General features: G+C 38.4%; 3 protein-coding genes across 3 annotated transcripts; 2 read left to right on the forward strand and 1 right to left on the reverse strand.

Annotated features, from left to right (window-relative positions):
• Positions 1 to 1,008: 1,008 nt before the first annotated feature.
• Positions 1,009 to 11,056, forward strand: LOC137734740 (cullin-associated NEDD8-dissociated protein 1-like). Its single transcript, XM_068474014.1, has 29 exons — positions 1,009 to 1,167; positions 1,695 to 1,804; positions 1,954 to 2,123; positions 2,696 to 2,903; positions 3,794 to 3,959; positions 4,294 to 4,423; positions 4,635 to 4,749; positions 4,893 to 5,050; positions 5,153 to 5,276; positions 5,399 to 5,449; positions 5,525 to 5,607; positions 5,943 to 6,027; positions 6,106 to 6,207; positions 6,304 to 6,402; positions 6,580 to 6,690; positions 6,776 to 6,859; positions 6,950 to 7,090; positions 7,205 to 7,297; positions 7,426 to 7,547; positions 7,663 to 7,822; positions 7,908 to 8,147; positions 8,445 to 8,693; positions 8,782 to 8,958; positions 9,063 to 9,209; positions 9,390 to 9,506; positions 9,777 to 9,945; positions 10,048 to 10,125; positions 10,208 to 10,346; positions 10,513 to 11,056. The coding sequence occupies exons 2-29, from the start codon at positions 1,769 to 1,771 to the stop codon at positions 10,607 to 10,609; spliced, it is 3,651 nt and encodes a 1,216-aa protein (XP_068330115.1). The 5' UTR covers positions 1,009 to 1,167; positions 1,695 to 1,768; the 3' UTR covers positions 10,610 to 11,056.
• A 1,274-nt stretch (positions 11,057 to 12,330) lies between these two features.
• On the forward strand, positions 12,331 to 14,793 carry LOC137735378 (VAN3-binding protein-like). Its single transcript, XM_068474802.1, has 5 exons — positions 12,331 to 12,826; positions 13,391 to 13,913; positions 13,997 to 14,107; positions 14,190 to 14,291; positions 14,372 to 14,793. The coding sequence occupies exons 1-5, from the start codon at positions 12,725 to 12,727 to the stop codon at positions 14,536 to 14,538; spliced, it is 1,005 nt and encodes a 334-aa protein (XP_068330903.1). The 5' UTR covers positions 12,331 to 12,724; the 3' UTR covers positions 14,539 to 14,793.
• A 149-nt stretch (positions 14,794 to 14,942) lies between these two features.
• On the reverse strand, positions 14,943 to 16,224 carry LOC137735380 (uncharacterized). Its single transcript, XM_068474805.1, has 4 exons — positions 15,760 to 16,224; positions 15,599 to 15,652; positions 15,363 to 15,485; positions 14,943 to 15,217 (listed from the first exon to the last, which is right to left on the reverse strand). The coding sequence occupies exons 1-4, from the start codon at positions 16,207 to 16,209 to the stop codon at positions 15,038 to 15,040; spliced, it is 807 nt and encodes a 268-aa protein (XP_068330906.1). The 5' UTR covers positions 16,210 to 16,224; the 3' UTR covers positions 14,943 to 15,037.
• Positions 16,225 to 16,284: the final 60 nt, after the last annotated feature.

Genomic DNA, 16,284 nt, shown 5'->3' on the forward strand with positions numbered 1-16,284 from the left:
GGGTGACCCACTGGGAAATTCTCGTCTGAGTTCCCAGAAACAAAACCATGAGGGCGTGATTGGGACCCAAAGCGGACAATATCGTGCTACGGTGGTAGAGTGGGTCCGGGAAGTGGTCCCCCGGGCGGGGATGTGATAGTTTTTTAGTGAATTTTGATTAAAATAAAATTTTAAATTATTTTAAATTTTTGGTTGTTATATATATTTTTTACAGCTAAATTTGATCATCTCAATTATTAGATTTAATGTATTTATAAATTTGAAATTAATTTCAATTTTTGGTTGTTATATATTTTTTTTTACCGTTAGATTTTATCGTCTCAATCATTGGATTTAATGTATTTATAAATTTGATTTTTTTTTAAAATGGAATATAGAACATTAGTTTAACTAACAATACAACCACATGGGCCGTTCAATAAAAAAATAATTGTTGGTTTTTTCGCAATAGCGTTAGCAACTGGGTTCCACATGTAATATCTCACATCGTTCAGAGGAGTGGACTCACAATGAGTTTCCAAAAATGCTAGGTAGAGATGAGAATAGACATATAAGGCTTACAAGATCCACTTTCCTGAGCGATATGAGATGTTACAATCCATCTTCTTAGGGGCCCGACGTCCTCGTCGGCATACTTCCGCCCAGGAATTGGCTCTGTTACCAAATTGTCACATCTCAGCTCGGCCCCCACCACATCCCCAATCACGTCTTCACGGTTTTGTTTTTGAGAACTCACACGAGCAAAACTTCCTAGTGGGTTATCCATCTTGAGAATGACCTCGTACGAACTCGCTTAACTTTGGAGTTCTAATGGAATCCGAAGCCATCCATCTTGAGAATAACCTCGTAGAAACTCGCTTAACTTTGGAGTTGCAATGAAATTCGAAGCCAATGAAGGTAGGGATGAGAAGATAGCTCAAGATGGTGTGGATGTTACATTGTATCCAAGAACTATGCCTAAATAATTGGATTTAAAAATAAAGCGTGGTCTGGGACACCAAATTATTCCAGGTGGAGGGATGGTATTGCGGATCTGGGGTCGAGTGCTTTGTACAGGTATATAAAATGCCCCTTTCCTTCCACACAAACTCTCCTCCACCATCCCCTACATTATACCCACCTCACTGACTCACTGAGCTCGTCGTCTCCGGCCGCCGCAAACCGCCGGTAAGCTTCTCTTTCGTCTTCTGTTTTCTTCCCATGCGATTCAACTCGTTTCAATTTCCCCGTTATCAATTTATTATTCTCGTTTTTGTTTCGCTATTTGTTCGTGATGGAATATTTTAGAAGCGGTGGATCGTTTGATGAACCGATATGTTATGGATTGTTCATAGTTTTGTTAAACGGGGTAGCTTTTAGTTTGGCAATGTCGCTAGGGTTAGTGTTTATCATGGATTGTTCATAGTTTCTGTTACTGATTACTGATTGGCAGCTAGGGTTTCTTTTTCTTTTGGGTTGCACGACGTATTTGTTTAATTTATTTTGTGGTGTATATATATAGGGAAGTGTTATTGGCACTCCAAAAATCTCATTCTACACTCCTCACAAGAGTATTTTTGTTTCTAAATATAGAAAGTTTCGAGCATAGAATGAGGAATTTGGAGTCCCAATAACAATTCCCTATATATAACGTGTACTGTGTTTTGTAATTTTTGATTATGTAATCTTGGAATTTCATTTTTGTTTCTTGTTAGATTTGGATATAAGTAAGCAGTGACACTTTTTCGAGTTCGCTGCGCACAGCACCCCTTCATATAGCATCGCCGAAATGGCGAACTTAGCAATGACCGGTATACTGGAGAAGGTATGTTCCTTTGAAGCTTGTGTTTCCATGATATAAACTAATTTGTTTCTGGGAGCATGTTTGTTGGTGAAAGGAAGATGAATTCTCACCCGTTGTTTCAGCTAGCAGTACGTGTGATATGTTTTGATTTGTTTGAGTTTGTTTTGCAGATGACGGGCAAGGATAAGGATTTCAGATATATGGCTACTTCTGATTTACTGAATGAATTAAACAAAGATAGTTTTAAAGCTGATTCTGATCTGGAGATAAAGTTGACAAGTATTATTATACAGCAACTTGATGATGTTGCTGGTGATGTATCTGGATTGGCCGTGAAATGGTATGGAATTTTTTTATGATTTTACCTATTACACAAACAGAGTTGATTTTCCTCTTATCTGTTGGTTACACCATGCTTTAATTCAATTCACTGTTCACTGTTGTCATTGCTGTGCAAGTATGGTTCTGACTAGTGTTTGCAAATGATTATATAACTGTTATTGGTGGATTGTAATAAAGAATTTTACAAACTTATAAAGCTTTCTTAGTTCTTTGCAAGTAAAGTAACCTTTGCATAAGTTTTAGATATATTGTCTCAGTTTGTAGGTTGATTAATAGAATGTTATGGAAGTCTCTGCAGAAGTTTCAGCCATGGATGCTTTCAAGTATCATGTCCTCAATTATCTAACTCACATCTCCAAATTGAAGTGTCCTACTAATCATTAAAAAAAAAAAAAAAAAAAAAAAAAACTAGTCATAACCTTTCATTGACACCTTATTTTGTTTTGGTGTATACTGTTTGGATGAGTAGAATATTTGGAATAAAATTTTATGATACGGAAATGCTGCAGTTGAAGATTTATGCAACATTTAATTTGATTCTTTGTCTGTTATTTTTATGTAATACTGCAGTCTCGTTCCATTAGTTAAGAAGGTCAGCGAGCCACGAGTTGTGGAGATGACAAATAAGCTTTGTGAAAAATTGCTAAAGGACAAGGATCATCGTGATATTGCAAGCATAGCTTTGAAGACTATTATTGCTGAAATTTCTACTCAGTCTCTTGCCCAGTCCATTCTTCTATCTATTTTGCCGCAATTGGTTAAAGGAATTACTGATCCAGTGAGTTGATAGATCTTATCCTTTTCACTTTATCATAGATATTTTTTCCCTTTTGGGTACATACTCTTTCTTTTATTTAATAAGTTAAGTTCTGTCTACTAACTTGGAGATGAAGTAACTAACGAGATTGATGATTTGCACATGCATTCAACAAATTCACACCCATGGTGACCGTAGTGATGTTTGAAATTTGTAAATAGCCACACTTTGGAAAGTGTGAAGGCTGTTGATCGCCACTTGAATTTGCGATTGGCGGAGATCCAGCCAATGAATCATAATGAAATTTTACTATGTTATTCTAGAGGCATAATGTGGATGTTTAGAAGTTACGGATCATAAATCTAATACGCGGATCTTCCGGTTTAGATTTCTAGGGTTTTGAACCCTATCTTCGATTTTGATCCACGGTTGACTTTTTAGTCAACTAAACCGAGTTTCTAGCGTGCCATTTATCTTAGAGTGTTGTTGACATTTCATGAAGCTTAGTGGGCTCATTGTGATGATGAGGGTTTTATAACTTTTCAATTTTACAATGACAAAGAATTGATGTGTGTTTATCTTGGTATTTTTATTTTGTTTTTGGCAACTTTGTTAGTAGAAGGGCAATTGGTTCTGTAGGCTGTCTGTGAACCGGAATAACACAATGAAAATTGGGGTAATACCTGAAAGGGAAAGGAAATGAGTGATTTATATCCCTTAGTTAATTGATATGTGATATTGTTTGAATAAAGGCTCATAAACTAGTGATTAATTCAATAAAAAAAGGGATTATTCAGGGTTGTGCTATCTTTCATTTCCTCTGTTGTCATCTGTTATTCCATTTTTGCTTTTGCTATTCATAGATGCCAACTTTTGGTGTTTATTTCTGATTTATTGTGCTGTAATCCCAGGGAATGAACCATGAGATCAAATGTGAATGCCTTGATAACTTATGTGACGTTCTTCATAAGTTTGGCAATTTAATGGCAACTGATCATGAGCTGCTATTAAGTGCTCTCTTGTCTCAGTTGAGCTACAATCAAGCCAGCGTGAGGAAGAAAACTGTGTCATGCATTGGTAAGATTCACTGGTTCTTTTGCACTCACTGAGCCCATAATACTAGTTCAAGAGGGTCATGTGGTTGATCACATCAACGTTATTTTGCTTTGCCTGAAACAAGTACAAGTTGTTTTGAAGATCTGAACACAACTAGTCTGTTTATACTATTTTGGGTTCTTATTATTTATTTCTGAAATCTAAAAGTTGTCCTAGATTGTAATTAATCATCTTTTCCAAAGAAACATGTACACAATACCATGTATTGAGAAACCTGTTCATTCTTGTGGAAGTTGGTGTTGGCAAGTCTATAATGAAATAGTAGATTAAACTGTACAAATTGTTTTGCCTTCAGCGTCCCTTGCATCGAGCTTGTCAGATGATCTGTTAGCAAAGGCAACCACTGAAGTTGTCCAGAAATTGAGAAATAAAGGCACAAAATCAGAAATGACTCGAACAAATATTCAGATGATTGGTGCTTTAAGGTGAGCTTTGTGGGTTTTAATGAAATGCCTATGGTTCCATTTCCCCATTTATAGCTGAGGCAATAAAGGCTGATGTTATTCACTTTCAAGTGGGGAGTAATGTATGGCCAAAAGAAGTGGGGTAGATGACTATAACCATGGATATACAAGTATCTGATTTTAGTCATAGAGTAACTTACTATTGGTAACTAGTTTATATCACTGTGTGCAGTCGTGCTGTTGGATATCGTTTTGGACCCCATCTTGCTGACACTGTCCCAGTGTTAATTAATTACTGCACAAGTGCATCAGAGAATGATGAGGAGCTTCGTGAATACAGCTTGCAGGTACTGTATGTTTGTTCTGTATTGTTTTGAGATTTTTCTTTTTATTTCCAGGACTATATAAAAGGTGTGTTATGTATAAACCGATTTTATTTATACCTATATTTATAAATTTGGTTTATGCTCATATATGCTTTTGACTGCAGGCATTAGAGAGTTTTCTGCTTAGGTGCCCCAGGGACATTTCTCCGTATTGTGATGAAATTCTTCATCTTAACTTGGAATATCTAAGTTATGACCCGAACTTCACTGATAACATGGAAGAAGATACTGATGATGAAACTCATGAGGAAGAGGAAGATGAGTACGTGTTCATTATGTTTGACGTTATAATTGGTTCATAGTCACAGACCCAGAGGTATTCAATAAAATTTCTACTTATTCTGTCTTCTTTATTATGTTATAGTGGGAGTGCGACGGAATATACAGATGATGAAGATGTCAGCTGGAAAGTTCGAAGAGCAGCAGCTAAATGCTTATCGGCATTAATTGTATCACGTCCTGAGATGCTATCAAAGCTGTATGGGGAGGTATCTTTGAAATAACTCTTCAATTATGTTTTTTTTTTTTTTTTTCACACAAAAGTTGTTGCTTCCATAATTTTGTTTTTTTCCTATGATATTATAATATGTGGGTTTCTGCTTTTCTGCAGGCTTGTCCGAAATTAATTGACAGATTTAAAGAGAGGGAGGAAAATGTCAAGGTAAGCCAGAATGAACATCTGTTAGTTTTCCATTGAGCTTCATGGGGTTGATTATCTGATAATATTTTTCTGCAGATGGACATTTTCAATACGTTCACTGAACTGTTGCAGCAAACTGGAAATGTTACAAAAGGACAAAATGACATAAATGAACAGAGGTAACTTAGTTGTATACTTGTGCGTTATCCTATTGTCAAATCACACGCAGTTTGTTTTCGTTCTTACCTCCTATCTAGCATTTTCTTGGATGAGTATGGTTTTAGAAATTTTAGATTCTTAACTAGGGAATTGATTATTATAAATGTTTAGTGTATAGTTCTCATTACTGCTTTCTTTTACTCTATGATCATCTTCCACAACTTTAGAGAGATTACTCTGTCAGCAACTCCTTGGGATTTCTATTTCTTTTTCCCCATTGCTTAAGTTGCATGGTTTTTCTCGTTATCAAGAATACATGATGTGATATTGGCTAAATTATTGGCATATTTTGCAGTCCAAGATGGCTACTTAAGCAAGAAGTGCCAAAGATCATCAGATCTATAAATAGGCAGCTACGTGAGAAATCTATCAAGACAAAGGTTGGAATATCTGCTGCCCCTATCAGATGGGTTCATTATGGACATATTATGAGCTATATAACATTTATCTATTTGCAGGTTGGTGCGTTTTCCGTTTTGAAAGAACTTGTGGTGGTCTTGCCAGATTGCCTGGCGGATCACATTGGCTCACTCATTCCCGGAATTGAGAAGGCATTAAATGTAAGTACTATTCTCTCAAACTGGAAGTTTATTCTCTATTAGTTTAATTTAAGTTTCTCTAATGCTGATATTTGTTCTCTTTAATTTTCTTTCTAGGATAAATCCTCTACCTCCAATTTGAAGATTGAAGCTCTTATATTTACAAGATTGGTCTTGGCATCGCATTATCCTTCTGTTTTCCATCCTTACATCAAGGTAAGTACAGTAATTCTTACGTTTATGCTATGCTATGAATATGCTGATATGATACAATTTTTTTTTTTTATTGAAATATATTGCAGTTAATTACATTATGATAGTGAGAAATAGACCACAAGGTGCATTTTGTGTAGGTATGGTGACAGTATAATTTATGAACTGATATTATTGCAGGCTCTTTCTAGTCCTGTTTTATCTGCTGTGGGGGAGCGTTATTACAAAGTCACAGCTGAGGCATTAAGAGTGTGTGGGGAACTTGTCCGTGTGGTTCGCCCAAATATTGAGGTGAATTAGTTGGCACCCTTAGGCACTTTAGGCTTGATGCGTTGTCAAACCACTTTGCTTAAATTATTTGGCTTTTTTCATGTAGGGAATTGGTTTTGACTTCAAACCTTATGTTCATCCAATATATAATGCCATAATGTCACGCTTGACAAACCAAGATCAAGATCAGGTCAGTAAAATTCCTCTTAGATTGTTCTTTACGAATAATTTGTCTTAAATGGTTATGTCTGTATTGTTGCTCATGTCTATTCTTATTCAGGAGGTCAAGGAATGTGCTATATCTTGCATGGGTCTAGTTGTGTCAACATTTGGGGATAACCTTGATGTTGAGTTACCTGTATGCCTTCCTGTGCTTGTTGATCGAATGGGAAATGAGATTACTCGACTTACAGCTGTGAAGGTAATTCTGCGCATATTCATTTTTTGGGGCTTTCTTTTCTCGAGGCATACACGGGACTCTCTATTTCAATGTTTATGTGTTTAGTTTTTAAGGTCTTAAGTGCTTTGCTTCCAGGCATTTGCCGTCATTGCTGTTTCTCCGCTGAAAATAGATCTGTCCTGTGTGTTGGAGCAAGTGATTGCGGAGTTGACTGCATTCCTAAGGAAGGTGCGGTAATTTGCTTAATTTGATGTTGAATTCATACTTTGTACAAATATTTTTTCTTACATTTGTTTTAGAACCCCTCAAACATGTATGGAATTTTTTCTAACATTCTTTGCCTTTGTGGAAATCAGGCTAATCGGCCTTTAAGACAGGCAACATTGGGGACCTTGAATTCCCTAATTGTTGCTTACGGCGACAAAATTGGTTCAGCAGCTTATGAAGTTATTATTGTAGAGCTTGCTACACTGATAAGGTTCTGTTGCTGCTTCACCATTTTTTTTCTTTTTGTTCTTTCCATAGTATTGTCTGATCAGTAGCTGGGTGCTTTAGTTTCTGAACCCTAATTTCCTTTTAATACCCCTTTACAGTGATTCAGACTTGCATATGACAGCCCTTGCCCTGGAACTCTGCTGCACCTTGATGGCGGACAGGTCAAGCCCAGTTATTGGTTTGGCTGTTAGAAGCAAAGTTCTTCCGCAAGCACTAACGTTAATTAGAAGCTCATTGCTGCAGGGGCAAGCCCTTTTGGTAAAAATTTTCTATCTAGCGGGTGATTTGTTATGATATTGAAACATTGCACATGTTTGAGAACATACTTTGTTGAATAATGCAGGCTTTGCAAAGCTTTTTTGCTTCCTTGGTGTATTCTGCAAATACAGGTTTTGATGCCTTGCTAGACTCTCTTCTTTTGAGTGCTAAACCATCTCCTCAGTTGGGTGGGGTTGCAAAGCAAGCTTTGTATTCAATAGCTCAATGTGTGGCCGTCCTTTGCCTTGCTGCCGGTGACCAGCAATGTTCATCTACCGTGAAAATGCTCACTGAAATTCTCAAAGATGACAGCACTACAAATTCAGTAAGTCGTCCTGTTCGGAAAAAAGATGAAATCAACTCAATTATGGTTATATTCACAGATGACAGTGATTTGGTGGTGTAAGCAAACTGTCACTGTACAGATGGGATAGTCTAATAGATTTTTGATAAGTTATTATTATTTGGTCATCTTTAAAGGTGGCGATGGTTTGGTGATTAATTGTAGATATTGAGTTGGTTTGGGGTAGAATGATGGGATTTAGTGGATTCATTAGTATTATTTATTGCCATAAACTATTTTTGTGCCCGGTATAATTGCTTTCTTTATATTATGATATAGGCTAAGCAGCACCTTGCTTTGCTGTGTCTCGGGGAGATTGGGAGGCGGAAAGATCTAGGCTCCCACGACCATATAGAGAATATTGTCATTGAGTCCTTTCAATCTCCTTTCGAAGAGATTAAATCTGCAGCCTCCTATGCTCTTGGCAATATTGCTGTTGGTAACCTACTCAAGTATTTGCCTTTTATATTGGACCAGATTGACAATCAGCAGAAAAAACAGTACCTCTTGCTTCATTCTCTGAAGGAGGTGCATTCTTGTGAACTTTAAGAGCCTGATTTTGTTATCTGTATTGTCTGTTTTGTCGTATTTAAGTTTGTATTCATCCTTTTTCCAGGTCATAGTAAGGCAATCTGTAGATAAAGCAGAGTTTCCAGATTCCAGTGTTGAGAAGATACTTAATTTACTTTTTAATTACTGTGAAAGCGAGGAAGAGGGTGTTCGCAATGTTGTAGCTGAGTGTCTTGGTAAAATAGCACTTATCGAACCCACAAAACTTGTTCCTGCACTGAAGGTATTTTATCAAACGACCCTGTGCCTTCTGCCTAAGCTTTGTTAGTAAAATATTTGATGGGTTGCACTTTCATATCTGTGTTTTCTAATCCTAAGTTTCTATAGGTACGAACAACCAGTCCAGCTGCTTTCACAAGAGCTACTGTTGTCATTGCAGTTAAATATTCAATAGTTGAGAGGCCGGAGAGGATAGATGAAATTTTGTATCCTGAAATTGCATCTTTCCTGATGCTTATTAAGGATCATGACCGGGTTAGTCTTAGATTTCTGATGCTTGATAAACTAAATAAAGTGCTTTGGGTTTTAAACCATCTTTCAGTTTTTCGTTTCCCTTGATTGTTTCTGTTTTTCAATATTGTGTTAGCTGTTATGTTCTCGGTTGGTTTGGACTTTTAGATTTTTTGGTGACTGATTTGGTATGGTCTAATGCAGCATGTGAGGCGTGCGGCTGTGTTGGTTTTAAGTACATTTGCCCACAATAAGCCAAATCTGATCAAGGGGCTCCTGCCAGAGTTGTTGCCGCTTCTTTATGATCAAACTGTCATCAAGGTTGGTTGAGCGTTCTGAACTTATCCCTCTGTTATGTGGTTGCTAGACTGCCTTTGCAGAATATAGGACATTCATGGTATTACTACAATTATAGCATTATTATCTGTCTTGCATAGAAGTCCGAGTTACATTTTATCAGCTGTCACTTGATTTGTATCAGTTGAGCTTGAATGCTCCGTATTATATGTAACACCGCCATCTATCATTCATTCATTTGTTTTACTTAGCCATGGGTTGATCTCTTATTTAGCTTGAAAATCCTGGATGCAGAAAGAATTGATCAGGACAGTTGATCTTGGCCCTTTTAAGCACACTGTAGATGATGGACTTGAGTTAAGGAAGGCTGCATTTGAATGTGTGGACACATTGCTGGATAGTTGTCTTGATCAAGTGAACCCTTCGTCTTTTATTGTTCCTTATCTTAGATCTGGTCTGGATGGTGAGTTTCGTTTTTGTTCATGCATATTTGAAGATGGATGGTTAGCATGTGGTGCTTATTAAATTTATTACCTTGTAAACTGAATTGGATTCAATTTTCCAGATCATTATGATGTTAAGATGCCTTGCCATCTTATCCTCTCAAAGCTTGCGGACAAGTGTCCGTCTGCTGTACTGGCAGGTCAGTTAATTTACCGATTTTTCTTTCCTAAGATTCAGAAGTTATGCCGTTAATTTGCAATCTAAAATTTTCTATCCTCCAGTGCTGGACTCGTTGGTGGATCCTCTCCAAAAAACTATCAACTTTAAGCCAAAGCAAGATGCTGTCAAGCAAGAAGTAGACCGCAATGAAGACATGATTCGCAGCGCTCTGAGAGCTATTGCGTCCTTGCATCGTATAAGGTTTTGCCCCTGCTTTATATCCTAGTCCTGCTGTACATTCTGCACGAAATTCATGTTTCTTCTCCTTTCTGTACAGTATTTTGTTTTCCTTGCTCTGTGTGCATGGCGTTTGTTTTGAACATTGAATGAACCGTCTAATACTTTGTTATATGTTGTTATCCTGCAGCGGTGGAGATTGCAGCCTTAAGTTCAAGAACCTTATGAATGAAATTTTAAAATCTCAAGCGCTCGGTGACAAGTATGTTTCTATCCGAAATGAATGACCTGCCTATCTTGCTGCAGTCTACAATGAATGAAAAAAAGGAGATTATGTCGCTCTCATTAGTGGACATCTGAGGGCTTAAGAAGCTTTTCTGCGGCAGAATACAAGAAACAGATGGAGGCCGTATGAACGTGTTCTGTTATTGTAGAAATGCCGGTTATGGTTCTTGTATAGGTTTAAAGTAATTGCGTGGTTTTTGCCTTGTGCAACCGTATTTTTGTTGCGCGATCTCAGGATCAGTACCGCCCCCTCCCAAACTCTTCTATTCACTTGGTTAGGATCAAAATCGCCGAATTTTGTTTTCCGGTATGTGGCAGGAAGCAAGTTTACTACAGAAAACACATGTATTGGTGTGGAATCTCTAAATTGTGGTTGGAAGTTAAAATTTTCAAATTTATGTTCCAATTCACTTATTTTGATAATAAGTAAACTTACGGTTAACAAAATATGATTAACAAAATATGATTTAAATTGTTGGCCTCTCTAGCATTAACTTGTGTTTAACTGTGTTCGTGGCGTGGCACGCTGAGCAGCCCGGCCCCAAGTTGCACGGTTAGCAAATACTCTCGTTTGAAGCCCCTTTTCCGGTACCCATATAAGAACGGAGGTGCCGTCTAGACGTATTAATCTTCTATTGGAATGAGAATTTATGCAACACATTTTGTCAAGTTTTCAATCATTTATGTTTAATCATGATCGTTGTTTTTGTTTGATTTATTCAATCCAACGATGCCCTAAAATAAATATGTAGCAAACATCTGTTGGACATATTATGCCATTACGACTCTATCTTGGTTGCAATAATCTCCAAGAAGCCAAAGCAAAATGCTATCAAACAAGAAAACGACTACAACGAAGAGAGAAGCTCATATTTACAAAAAAGGTACTAAAAGCAAGACATTTGTAGCTTTAGTCCATTCATTTTCGCATTCGAGGTCTTATATTTAATTCTCCGAAAGTAATCCAAGTTCTCTCTCACGTCATTTGAAACATAAACAATACCCTAAGTCGACATTTTATTGCACCAAATGAACAAAATAAAAGAGAAAAACTCATCATCATAATTGGTTGAAATCCGCAAACTGGTCTTCTATGGCTTGGATGTTGACGAATACAAAAAATCTTACATCGAAAATTCCACAAATTTTTTAATAATAATAAATTCTTTTGTGATAAAACTCTCGTTTTCGCACCATTTAGGTAGTAAGAAACTTAATTACAACGACAATTTCAATAAAATAAGTAGTCAATTGCGGCCCGTTTCTTTAAAACCATTGATATTAGATGATCTCATTGTCAAACTAACATCCTGAAGGGCCACAAGTGCATCAAAATTGTAACACATCCACATACATGTGCACGTGCAGCCCTTGCAACGATTGGGCAAAACGAAAATGGCACGTGACAGAGTCCTGTTTTAGTATGAAGTAGATGAAACGATTGGTCATCTTTCTTGCTTCCCACGTGACCATATATCCCTAAATAGAACTACTCAAAATAATACTAATAATTAAACTATGGGGTCTATTTGGGAAGAGTGTCACAGTTTTCACCCACCCTAGTTCCCCACCACCTTCCTCGGAAGCTACTAAAATTGTACACAACTAGCACTCCATTGGGATGATCAGTTTTCCTATTTAAGCAACTCTTTTGTTTACTTTGGTTACTATTGTCATGCAAACTAGTTCTAAATCCTTATATTAAGGTTTTAGAGAAAGATGACACGCTACTAATCCCAACAACATGCTACTAATTTTAACGATACGTTACTAATTTCAACGACTGTCTGTCCTCAACTGAAGGTATGAAATTTTACGCAAAATAGTACGTATTGTACTTTATTTTGTTAGGTTTCCGACGTGATAGTCTTTTAATGCAGGCACATGTAGCATTCATGGAGGAACTGCATAGGACTGTTGGAGCGGGCAAATCAGTCTCCTTTAAAGCCCAGCAATACCAATCAATTAACACAGTGAGTTTATTGGCTAGAAAAGAGAATTAAAAACGGACGATCCCAAGCTAATAAGGCTCTCTATTTTGCGAGGGTCGGGAGTGAAAAATTGAGTTTATTTCAACTTAATTAATCTTTTTTCTGTTGCTAATTATTTGGTGTGCAATGTACGTGGAGATTCCACACTGCCCAATTCATGCCATGGAGTTTCTCTGTCGCTCGTGGAGTTCGTCTGCCCATAACTTTCAACAGATGCTTACATCAACCGTGAGAAACCTTAACGCTTTAATAAATCTATCAAATTAACGTAAAATCGTTTGTTAATATGATTTTCACACTTTCGTTTTCTCCTATGCATTCTTCTCTTGATTCTCATATAATTTATAAAATGCTTTTAGCCATAATGATTTCTGAGATTGACATAACTCCTCATTTTGGTTCCTTAGATTTGAATCAATCACTTTGGTTATTCCGTGAAAATTATGTTAAATTAGGACCAAAATGACAAAAATATCCTCAATTTAATAAAGCAAAATATTTACAAAAATTGAGGATATTTTTGTCATTTTATTCTTATTTAATGAAGACTTATCTCATAAGGATAGAAAGATTGATGATGGACAAACTCAAAGACCAATTGTATCGATTTTAATTCTTAGGAACCAAAGTAAGAATTATGCCAATCTCAGGATTATCACTTATATTTAATCCGAAGAAAAGAGGGAGGAGTACAGGAAAAAAAAAAAAAAAAGTGCGGAAACATTACTTCTACTCGTAACGCCAAGTTGGCTACTCTGGTCTACCTTACGAAGATGACTCCTTAATTTGCAGGACGTGTCTCCTTCACATGACGACCGGAGTTCAGCGAAACAAGAGGAACAGCCGGACGATAAGTTTAGCTCAGGGGAACCCGAAGATCCGAAACTGGCGTTAGAAGAAGTTATAAATGAGTTTCCACTTCAGAGAAGAAGCAGTATGTTCAGCAGGGGATCATGGTGGGGACGCAAATCCTTAACCAGCTTACTTAGACAGCACAGACTGAAGAAGAAAGAAGATATCCGGCTTCACACAGCTAGCGTTCATGCAGCGCTCTCTGTCACGCGCTTGGCTGCTGCAATTGCCAGCGTTGCAGCTGCCAAGAACGGCATAGAATCAGTAGAAGTGGGTGACGATGGCAATCCCATCATCATAGGCAACATTGTTGCTTCTGCGGCAGCTCTGGTTACTGCAGTATGTGCCGAAGCTGCAGAGTCGTTGGGTGCGCACACCACTCATGTTTCTTCTGCCATCAACTCAGTCTTGGCTATCCAGACCACCGGCGACATGATCACACTCACAGCCGCTGCTGCAACAAGTAATTCCCAATCCATCGAATGTTTCCTTCGCCAGAATCTGCATAAAAACATGGGTTTAACTTGACGAAATGATCCCTTGCAGGTTTAAGAGGAGCTGCAGCACTCAAAGCAAGAGCTATCCCGGATGCCTACTTTCCAAAAAACCGAAATTTGCTGGAAGTAAAGGCCGAACTATCAGTTGTCACTCCTTCCGGTAAGAAAATACGGGACACATTTTTCAACCCCGTTGCTGTTACAAGAACGAAAAGAAGATAAATTATTGTTTGCTGAAGCAGGAAGCAGAAGATACGGGTGGGCGTCCGTATACTCGAAGCACAGTCAGCTCATTCTGAGCATCCAAAAGAAGCATCTGGGATTCTTAGCAACAAGAAAGGAGTGTAAGATCAGAGGCTTCTGATTTTCGTTTTGTTTTCGTTTTGTTTTCAGTGAATTTACAGTTTCCTTACGATATTTCCAGATAAGATTTTGCGTGTGATGGAGGGATACAAGGAAGCTCAGGGTCACGGCAACTTTTCGATCTGCCTAAGGAGCAACAATGGAGATATCAAGCTCTTGTTTAAAGATGAAAACCAAACTTTGGTCTGGACATCAAGCATTTCTAATCTCTTACAGATGCATAGTTGATGTTTAGCAAACCTGTAAACGGCTACAGTTTCTAATATTCAAACTCATCGCTTAACGACGGTGTTTCTTGCACACTGTCATTTGTATTGTTCTGAAGACCGTTCCATCGAACGAGACATTCTCCACAATAACAAGAAACTGCAACAAGTGCAGTTGCTTTGAATTTCCGATACACAGCGAGATATCTTGCAAAATAACAGGACAATTTGTCCGTTCTCTAGATTAAATCTACCAGAAGCACCAAAAAGGCCATGTTTTTTGTTTTCTCAACATTCCTAGTAGAGAAAAAGATGTATACATTGGCACGAATGCACAGTTCTTACAAGACATTCAAAAACACATGAGGCACAATTTACACACACACACACACGAAAGCAAAGAACAAGACTTTATATCGAAATAAATGGAAAGTAAAAACTCTTACGCTTTTCTCATTACTCTATGTATGTAATCTAAAAGTCTACCATACGCGATCATCCCCCACATCTCGAGTTTCTCTTCATTTCTCCTCAAATTCAACATCAATAATCTCCGGCTCTGACTTTGAAGAAGGGCCTCCTCTACCGTCTCTTGAAGAGAAGTCTGATTTTGGCTGCCACACGGTGTTTCCACAGCTTCCACAACGGATTACTTGGTTCTTGTAACCAACAAATTGCCTCTTACAAGCCGGACAATCGCCCTGTCCAAATTTCAAAAAACAAACACATTTAGCCATTCGGATAGCCATCCGATCGATTGAGTCACAAAGTTAAAACTACCATACAACTCACTCGATTTAGTTGCAGACCAGCAGATCACTAACATTAACAAAAAGCCATTAATACCTTAATAACAAGGTTGTTGGCAGCTCCTATGAGGAGAGGAGCAGCAAATGGAAGCACCCACGTAGCGAAAAACAATATCCGAAAAAGCCATCCGGATAATGCAAACCACAGGAAGAAAATGGTCTTCAAAATCATTCAGAAACATGAAGCGAAAATACGAATTAGTCGAACACGATATGATCAACAGGAAAGACAGAATCTTTACATAATTTTGGAATGTAAGCTCATACGCTTACCGCAAAGCTTCTTCCCAACGGGGTCTCCAAGGAATCAGAAAGCTGCTTCCTGTACTGCAAGGTTGCCAAACACCAACCAAACCAGGAAATTCAGCAAACGCAACGACATGCGCATACATATATACCGAAAGCAAAAGAGTAAGAGCGGGAGAAGAACAAACCCTAGGCCAATTTCTGTTGAAATCCATGCTGAAAGCGCGCCAGCGCGTGCCAATCTCGAGTTCCCTATCGATTTCTCTAGCGCGAGTGGCGGCTGAGCGAGCGATTGTGTCGAAGCGGCGCGAGAGGGCGTACTGGCGGTCGAGGCGTTCGGCGGTCTTCTTAGCCTCGAAAAGGAACCGCTCGAATCCGTCGTTGGCGCTCCGCCACGCGTCCTTCGCGAAGCTTCCGATGTCGCTACGCTGGAACGCCTGGATGTTCGGCACCTGGCACTGGCGGGGGCCTCTTCCGCCGTTGGGCCTTCTCGCCCCCCACGGAAGCCGTACCGCTGCTTGCGGGCACCGAAGCGTTGTCGCCATTAGAGATGGGAGAGAGACGGAGAGAGAGAGGGGAGAACTCCAGCTGGACCGATACTGATAGAGTGAACACTTCAACTGCGGAGTTAACGACATGTCGTTCGTCGTAACAAGCCACAAAACGCACGACGTGTCATTTATATCCTTCTCTTTCTCTTTACGTACCTAACT

This window comes from Pyrus communis, chromosome 5 (genome assembly GCF_963583255.1).
Source record: "Pyrus communis chromosome 5, drPyrComm1.1, whole genome shotgun sequence".
Taxonomy (NCBI): domain Eukaryota; kingdom Viridiplantae; phylum Streptophyta; class Magnoliopsida; order Rosales; family Rosaceae; genus Pyrus; species Pyrus communis.